Source organism: Rhincodon typus, chromosome 3 (genome assembly GCF_021869965.1).
Source record: "Rhincodon typus isolate 14 chromosome 3, sRhiTyp1.1, whole genome shotgun sequence".
Lineage (NCBI taxonomy): Eukaryota > Metazoa > Chordata > Chondrichthyes > Orectolobiformes > Rhincodontidae > Rhincodon > Rhincodon typus.
The window spans coordinates 48,872,886-48,882,644 of NC_063334.1; the positions used below are offsets into that span (position 1 = coordinate 48,872,886).

Here is a 9,759-nt window from a genome sequence, read left to right on the forward strand (position 1 = left end):
CCATCCCCGCCTCTTCGACCTGTTTGTTTCCTCTCCACCTATCCTCTCCTCTATCCCTCTTCTATCCGCCTCCCACTCTCTCCCTATTTATTTCAAAACCCCCTTCCCCTCCCCCTTTTCTGATGAAGGGTCTAGGCCCGAAACGTCAGCCTCTCTGCTCCTATGATGCTGCTTGGCCTGCTGTGTTCATCCAGCCCTGCACCTTGTTGTTTCAAAATAGACCAGTCCAGTCTGCAAATGTTAGCTGATAGGATGTATTTTCACACTTCTAAGCATTAATTCACACTCATTTTCCATCTCTACTTCTCTTTCACCAGCATTTTCTGTGTTTGCTCCCAACATGACTTCTTTTTTCACAACCGAAGATTCTCCACAACTTGCCTGTGTTCATTCTATTTCGGCTTTCTTAGTTCTAACATTTTCTTCCCTCACAGAACCACAATAAGGTTCACAACTCCTCATCATTCTCCCACCAGTCTCTGTATTCAATAGATCATCCTTAGCTTTTCCTGTCACTTCCTGCATCATGCCAACACTGAACACATCTTCATCTCCCTCCCCCTTTGAGATTGGTGTATGAATCAAACCTTCATCAATACCTTGATCCATTCTTCACACACCCCCAACACCCCCTCCCCTTTCTACTGTGCATTTCCATGCAGCACAGGAGATGTAACACCTGTCCTTTTACATCCATGCAAGACCCTACACACCAATAGCAGGTGAAACAATTATTTCGTTGTATTTCTTTCAAATTACTATACAATATTCATGGCTCACAAAACCGTCCTTTCTCCACTGTGGAGATTAAATCATGACTGGATGGCAGTTTTGCAGAATACCTCCACTTGTTCTACAAGCAATTTCTGAGCTTCTGGCTGCCTGCGTGTAGTTCTCCATCTTGGTCTTATTCTGAGCTTTTGGTCCTTGATTTCCAGCAGCGTTTCAATAGATTTCAAAGCAAGCTCAAGGAATAGCATTTCATTTATTTACTGGACACGTTACAACTTTCTGGACTGAGTGAATTCAGCAATTTTCGACTATAACCTCTGCCCCATTTTGATTCTTTATTTTATTGGTGCTCTGCCTATCTCCCTAAGAATTAATGGAGGAGTTTAATATAGACAAGTGTGAGGTGTTGCATTTTGGAAAGTCAAATCAAGGTAGGAGTTTCATCATGAATGGTAGGGCCTGAAGGAATGTAGTGGAATAGAGGGACCTTGGAGTTCAGGCGCATGGTTCTCTGAAAGTGGAGTCACAGGTAGACGGGACAGGGAAGTAGGCTTTTGGCACAATGGCCTTCATCAGTTAGGGCATTGAATATAGAAATTAGGAAGTTATGTTGCAGTTGTACAGGATGTTGGTGAGGCCTCACTTGGAGTATTGTGTTCAGTTTTGGTCAACTTGATATAGGAAGGATGTTAATAAACTGGAAAGAGTTCAGAAGAAATTTACGAGGATATTGCCAGGACTCAAGGAACTGAGTTCTAGGGAGAGGTTGGGCAAGCTAGGACTTTTTTCTTAACAGCGTAGGAAACTCAACAGGGGATCACATAGAAGTGTATGAGAATATGAGAGGCATGGATAGGGTGAATACACTCAGTCTTTTTCCCAGGGTTGGGGAATTGACGACCGGGGGCATTAGCTTAGTATAAGAGGGGAAAGAATACACGGGAACCTGAAGGGCAACTTTTTACACAGAGGCTGGTACGCATATGGAATGAGCTGCCAGCGTAAGTGGTTGAGGCAGGTACATTAACAACATTTAAAAGGCATTTGGATGAATATATGGATAGGAAAGTTTTAGAAGGATATTGGCCAAGTGCACGGAAATGGGGTCAGCGTGGATGGACATTTTGGTCAGCGTGGACCCATTTGGGCCAAAGGGCTTGTCTCTGTGCTGTATGGCTCTCTTAATATGACTCTATGAATGCTGCTGATGATGTAGAGGCCTGAAAGCCAACTCATTAGTGAGCTGCCTGGAGATTCTCAAAGTGCTTGCAGCTCTACAATTGCATTTAAATGAGGCCCAAGGCCCAATAATGTGTGCATCTCACGCTTTTGCAATTATAACACATGGATCATTTCCTGTGTCAAGTTCATGCCATCCCACTGATGTAAACAAATTATCCAGCTACACAGACTCTAATGGATAAATTAGTCCCTTTTCAACAGCACAACATTTTTCTAACTGATTTTTTGACCTTCCTACAATCATTGTTTTGCTAAATGTATGCAAATTCATACTTGCGGTTGCTAAAGCAAATCCACAGTACTTAAGAGAGAACAAAATGTGGTTACGTGTCCTTTAATATAAAGGTATACCTGGGCCAATTGAACTGAGAGTGGTGTCACATTCATTTTGCGATCTATGAAACAATAAACTATTTCAAAGAAGTCTGATCAAGTTTGGACAAAAGAAATGAAAAAAAAAACACCCGGAGATAAAATGAACTTTGAAGAATGCCCAGAGCCTTTTTACTTCCACTTCATACAAATGTTCTAGTACGCTTACAATTAATTAGGTGATTGCTTTCAGTCTTCATTCAGTATAGGAAACTGACAGATTGTGATTGAAATGCAGATTATTTTTTCACTTTAAAGGAGCTACAAATCAAGTAATTTCGAAAGAAGTCTGTGCAAAGTAAGTATTAGGCAGTCTAACTTTCATTTGCTCATTATCTTCGATTACCTTTAGTTTAAACCTGTAATTTTACTTTGAAATTCAGCAGTGAATATGCATGAAGCTATAGCTTTGTGATCTCTTATCAAAGTTGTGTCTATTATTAGTGTAAATTCACGTGGCCAAAGAAAAACTTTTGAATTAAAGCATTTCATTAACAATAAAGCTTATTCTGTATAAATGTAATGAAGGGGAAAAGTTAGTAATTCCAAGTGATGACACTTCTGATTATTAAAAAATCCAGTGCTACCAATACTGAGATGAAATATAAAATTTAATAACAAGCACGTTATCAAGCAGGTAACATCTCTCGAACTCTCTGCAATAAAAGCACAGGAAGAGCAAGACTGTATTTCCCAAAAGTTTTCAGTTGTGAAGAAAAGTTCAGATAAAAAAGAGTGAGTGAGATTGGCAAGGATAGCAATTTCAGGCCCAGTCCCTTCTGTGAGTTCACATTGTTCGTCTTGAGCTGAGGCTACCAACTCCAGTTTGAGCATTTGCAGAGGCTTAACCTCATGAAACTCTGACGGCATGATGGGTGCATACGTGACGCTTATGCTTACCTCATAAAGATTGAGTAGACTATAGTTGAGCATTTTTTTGCTTAGTTTCCCATTCTTTTGAATGATGGTTTAGTCTTTACCTTAACAGCTACAAAGGTGAAATAATCCAAACTACAGTAACCATTAGTTCAAGAACTTTTTATCCTCCCACTTTGCTGTTTTTTAACAGTGAAAATCCTTGTTTCCTGTTCTTACTTCTCCATCTCTGCACCAGTGAACATAATTTTCTACCATTTACTCATTGCAGATTTCAATCACCCCTTGAATGACCACTTGTCTCAATGTTGCTACCTTGCCCTGAAGGCACATACAAAGCCAATCTCTAAGCTGCTACTTGCACTGGTCTTTGAATAATGACCCTCACCATAGCTCATCATGGTGTAAGACCCATGTGGTAAATTTGCTGTCACTATCTTTCTTCTAGTGTAAATTTATAGGGACTTCTTGCTCTAATATGGTTGACAAAACTTCACCTCACAGGCTAATGAGAAGTAACTCTTGTCTTGAACATGACATATTTAGCCCACATCCAACAACAAGGATAGCTCCAGCAGAGTTGCTGATGGGAAAAAGACTCCGCACCAGGTTAAACTTGATATTTCCAGATCTGGAGGTCCAGGCGAAATGGCAGCAGGAACATCAATGCCGGCCACTTGCCTCCTCTAAGCGAGAAAGACAATTTAATGCAGCGGACAAAGTTTGGTGCTGGAACCATGGAAATCGCCCTGTACAGATACGAGGCAAGGTTGACACGAGGTCAGACCCCGTGACTTACAGAGTTCGGGTAGGTGATAAAGTCCTGAACAAACACATGGATCACCTGAAAGCAGTTACCTTGCAAACGGGGCAGAAGCAAAACATACCTGGCCCCTCAGAACAGACAATGCTTGTCAGAGCCAATAGGTTCTCCCCCTCCGTCTAGTTACAAGGAAACCTCACAGTCAGAGATGCATGCAGCCTCAATACCGTTACCACTGGTAGAGAGGACAAAATTCTCCCAAGATGCTCCGGGTGCAAGAGATGGGCTACAGTCTGGTACATGCCGCCTGTGCCAGAGGAACCAGATCTGTAGCGAAAACATTGCAGGAAATCTACAAGAGAAAGACCAGGTCTCCATGCCCGGACTTAGTGGGGAGGGAGGTGGTGATTGGAATCAAATGGACCTCGTTGACTACAAGGTTCTTGATTGGGGTTGTTAACCTGGGCCAAGCTGGCTGGCTGGCTGGCTCTAGCCAGTGAACTGCACACAGGTAAATAAAGGGTGATTTGCTGATAGGAACCGCCTCTGTGCAGTTATTTCAGTTAGGTTTGTTTTCTTTTGGAGATAAGAAAGTTGAGCGGAGATTTTACAGAATAAATAGGAAGAAACTGTTCCCACTCATGAAAGGATTGAATACAAAAAGGCACAAATTTAATGTAATTAGCAAATAAGCAAAAGCAATACAAGGAAAAATGTTTTCATTGAGCAATTGACTACTAATTAGGTATGTGCTATCTGATAGTGTGGTGGAAGCAGGTTCAACTGAATCATTCAAAATGGTGTTACACCGCTGTCTCTAAAAATTGAATGTCCGGGATTTACAGAGAAGTTAGAAAAATAGCCTTAATTTGGAAAGTTAAGGTTTTGGTTCACAGAACAATAAATAGAACACAAGGTAGATAGAGGGTAAACCAGAACAGAGAATACTTTATTATGCATTCTCTCAGCTCCACAGTTCGTCTGCGACTGCCTCCCCCAGCTCCTGTGCTTGGTCACCTGACCTATTCGCTTAAAGCGAACACAACGCTTAAACCTAACCACATAACCACATACAAAACAACCCTTCCCTTTTATTGTCATACTCCCCTTATCAATATATATACATCTAACAATTAGAACTATTATACAAGCATTGTAGATAACATGTATACTTGTCAGGACTATTTACAGAAAAGGAAAAACAAAATGAACCAGCCCTAGTTTACATTGACATGATCAACCCCACAGTGAGATGACAATTCCTGCTGGAGCTCTGCAGGTACGTCCTTCTCTGATTGGCTGTTGTTACTCTGTGATGTTTTTCCTCTTAGAATTTCTAATTTCCACCCAAATGGATTCAACCTCATTCTCCATAGAACCCATATCATCTCTCAGTGCCGCCCTGATGTCGTCCTTGAATATCAGAGCTACACCAACTCCCTTACCTTCCTGTCTGTCCTTCCGAATAGTCTGGTACCCTTGGATATTTAACTCCCAGTTGTGACCATCCTGTAACCATGTCTCTGTAATGGCTACCAAATCATATTCATTCGCGATGATTTGTGCCGTTAACTCATCAACCTTGTTACGAATGCTACAAGCATTCAGGTAAAGTGCCTTTATGCTAGCTTTCTTACCCTCATGATTTCCAACATCTCTAATAATATCTCCTGAGTTATCCTTCCTTTTTGCTTCTTTCATAGTCTGCCTTGAACTTAAACCCTCCTGCACACATGCTAACCTGCTGCTTACCTTTTTATTTACCATCATACTCTCTGTCGTTTTCCCTTTCCCTTCCCCCCAACTCACTAGTTTAAAGTCCTAGTGACCACCCTATTTATCCTTTTCGCTAGAACACTGGTTCCAGATTGGTTCAGGTGGAGACCGTCCCATCGGTACAGATCCCTCCGGTTCCAAAACTGATGCCAATACCCCATGAAATGGAACCCCTCTTTCCCACACCACTCCCTTAGCCACATGTTTACTTCCCTAATTTTCTTATCCCTAAGCAAATTTGCACGTGGCTCGGGCAGTAATCCAGAGATTATGACCCTCGAGGACCTGTTCCTTAATTTCGTTCCTAGTGCTTGCTAATCCCCAAACAGGGCCTCCATCCTAGCCTTGCCTATGTTGTTAGTCCCAACGTGGACCACAACAACTGGATCCTCCCCCTCCCACTCCAATATCCTTTCAAGCCGGTCAGAGATGTCCTGCACCCTGGCACCAGGCAGGCAACACACCACGGAGGACTCCCGATCCGGCTTGCAAAGGATACTATCTATCCCCCTAACTATAGAATCCCCTATAACTACCACTTGTCTTTTTGCTTCCCCGTCTTGAATGGCCTTCTGCACAATGGTGCTGTGGTGAGCTGGTTCATCCTCCCCGCAGCCCTTTTCCTCATCCACACAAGGAGCAAGTATCTCGTACCTGTTGGATAAGGTCAAAAGCTGAGGCTCCTCCACTCCTGAACTCAGGATCCCCCTACCTGCCTCACTTGCAGTCACACCCTGTTGTCCCTGATCACTAACTGAATTTGAATTACTTAATCTACCAGGTGTGACTGCCTCCTGCAACAAAGCGTCCAGGTAACTCTCTCCCTCCCGGATGTGCTGCAGTGTTTGAAGCTCAGATTCCAGATCTTCAACTCTGAGCCGGAGTTCTTCCAGCAACCAACACTTGCTGCAGATGTGGTCACTGCCGTTCACAATGGGATTAGCCAGCTCCCACATCGTACAAATACAGCACATCACCTGCCCAGCCACCTCTACTTAGTTAATTACTTTATTACTTTATATCAATTTATGAGTTAAATACTTTCTAATATTTCTCTGCTATGGTCTTTTCAAATAGCCAATTAATAGATAAATAAAAAAAGAAAGTAAATTTTTAACCAATTACACAATACAGAAGAAATAGAAAAAGTATAAAAAACCTTACCTTACCAACACCAGAGTCCTTTTTTTTTGGTTAGAGGAGGAGGGCGGTTGGGAGACACTACATGTTTAGTGTCTCGAGTTCAGCCGCTGCCCAAGTATATTCTCGGCAGCCCCCTGGTCCTCGCTGTCGCCTCTCCCTCTGCTGCTGAAAAATGAAGGCTGCCGACGCTCGAGGTAAGCCCTTTAAGAGGGAAAACTTACCTTCCCAGCAGCCCCCTGGTCCTCGCTGTCACCTCTCCCTCTGCTGCTGAAAAATGAAGGCCGCTGACGCTCGAGGTAAGCCCTTTAAGAGGGAACACTTATCTTCCCAGCAGCTCCCTGGTCCTCGCTGTCGCCTCTCCCTCTGCTGCTGAAAAACAAACACTGGGTAATCATGTTTGTTTCCTACACATGCTGAGGGACTTGCTAGGACAGCAACTCAACAACCCCTCCCCTTGAGAGGCCTTAAAGGCCTGCTTCAAGGTTTGTACAACTGGCCATTTGTTGCAGGGTGATACAGAGCTGATCTCACATATCTGATTTCATGATTTTTCCAGGAACTCCTCAAAACTCTTGCACTACAAACTGCGGACCATTGTCACTCGCTACTTGTTAGGAGTTCCCAAACCTGGCAAATATTTCATCCAGTCGGTTTATCATTGCTTCTGCTGATACTGACTTCATGACCGCCAACTTGGGCCATTTGGAGTGGGCATCCATGACCACTAGTAATATCTGTCCCTTTACTAGTTCCATGAAATTGACATGAATTCTCAATCCACAGTGACTGAGGCTACTTCCATGGATGAACTGGTGACAACAGCAGCACTTTTGTTACTAACGCGTAGAATTCACATGATTCTGCTTTTTCCTCAATCTGAGAGTCCACCTTCAACTGCCAAAAGTAGCACCTGGCTATTACTCTCATTTGCACTACACCAGGGTGATCTTGTTGTATTTGTTCCAGTACCTTTCCTCGTAATGAGAGAGGAATAATGACTCTCATTCCCCACAAAATCATCCATCTGATATGGACAACTCCACCTCCTAGATAGGTAAGTGCATAATTCTGGTTAGTTTCTATTTCAAGTCTTTCCTCTTAGGACTAAGTCCACCTCTAGGCTCAAGACCAGGTCACTCTGGATACCATTCCACACCTGATTCACTGATGCCTTGTCTTCCTGGGAAAAGTACATTATTTTTAGCTTCCAATTGCAAACTTCCCTATTTCCTAGAAGTAGTAAGCTTGACAAAACATCTGCATTGTTGTGCTTCTCCCACTATTTGTATCTGACTTTATATGAGTAGGCTGACAGATCCAGTGCCCATTTCTGCAGGCGCACTGCTGTTGTTGACGGTACTGAGGTTAGCAGCCTGTGGTAGCAGCACAAAGTGCTTGGTGTAAAGGAAACGGGTGAACTTCTTACCACCAACCACGACACCCAATTCCTCCTTTTCCAATTGGGCATACTTCTCCTCCATTTTCGTTAGTGACTTTGAAATGCAATGGACTTTCCCTCTCCACTTGATAAGATGCGTGACAGTGCAGCACCAACGCCATAAGGCAAGGTGTCACAGACCAACTGCAGTGGTAACTTTGGGTGGAAATGAGTCAGACCTTTAGAGCATTTGACCTTTTGACTTCTGACCTTTTTAGGGCTTAATTCACCTCCAGGTAAGCCACCTCATAATCCTGGGTCCATATCCACAGTGGCCCATTTCCTGGCAACTGATGCAAGGGTTTTAGCACAGTTGCCAGATCAGACACAAACTTGCAATAGTTACTTACAAGTCCCAAGAATGATCTCAGTTGAGACACATTCTCTGGTCTAGAGGCCTTCATGATAGCCTTCATCTTCTTGGCTGTCTTGAATAGTCCCTCACCAGCAGCACGGTGGCTCAGTCGTTAGCACTGCTGCCTCACAGCGCCAGGGACCTGGGTTCAATTCCACTCTTGGATGACTGTCTGTGTGGAGTTTGCACGTTCTACCCGTGTCTTCGTGGGTTTCCTCTGGGTGCTATGGTTTCCTCCTGCAGTCCAAAGATGTGCAGGCTAGGTGGTTTGGTCATTCTAAATTGCCTGTAGTGTTTAGGAATGTATAGATTAGGTGGGTGGGGTGCTCTGAGGGTCAGTGTGGACTTGTTGGACCGAAGGGCCGTTTCCACACTGTAGGGATTCTATGATTACACGGCCCAGGTACTTTATGAAGTACTCTTTAAGAAACTCATATTTCTCTCTTTTTATTTGTAGGCCATGTTCTTGCAACCTTTTTAGGATTTCTCTTAGGTTTTTCAAATGTTTCTCTTTGGAGAATCCAGAAACTACAATATTGTCCAAATAAAAGTGGACACCTGGCAATTCACTCAAAATTTGGTCCATGGGCCTCTGGAATAGAGCTGGCGCTGATGTAATGCCAAAAGACAGTCATTTGTAGCAGTCATTGTAGTCACTATCGTCATCAGTGGCTGCAATTCCTTTGTGGGCCCCATCTGCAAGTAGGTCTGTGACAGATCCATTTTTGAGAATTTCTTTCCTCCAGCCAGTCCACTGAAGAGGGCCTCAATGAGTGGACGTGGGCATTGATCTGCACACAGAGCTGGGGGTTGACTGTGATCACAAATCTTCACTGAGTCATCTGTTTTTGAAACAGGGATGCTTGAAGTGGCCCATTAACTGGTGGTTACTGGTTCCAATTCTCCCAGGTTACCAGCCATTCCAATTCTGCCACGATTTTAGGCCTGATGGTGTACAGTACTGGACATGCACTCAGACTTCTTGGATCAGCCTCCCCTTCAACAGAAAATTAATTTCACTTTTGAAGAAGGGTCACTGGACCTGAAATGTTAACTCTGATT

The 9,759-nt window shown here is 43.4% G+C and overlaps 1 protein-coding gene across 1 annotated transcript in view; it reads right to left on the minus strand.

Moving 5' to 3' along the window:
* The window catches only part of LOC125487907 (transposon TX1 uncharacterized 149 kDa protein), a 39,677-nt gene extending 31,292 nt beyond the window's left edge, over positions 1 to 8,385 (minus strand). The window contains exon 1 of the mRNA XM_048620533.1: positions 8,218 to 8,385. Within this exon, the coding sequence (XP_048476490.1) occupies positions 8,218 to 8,385 (168 nt within the window). The remainder of the gene's footprint in view (positions 1 to 8,217) is intronic.
* Between the last annotated feature and the right edge of the window lie 1,374 nt (positions 8,386 to 9,759).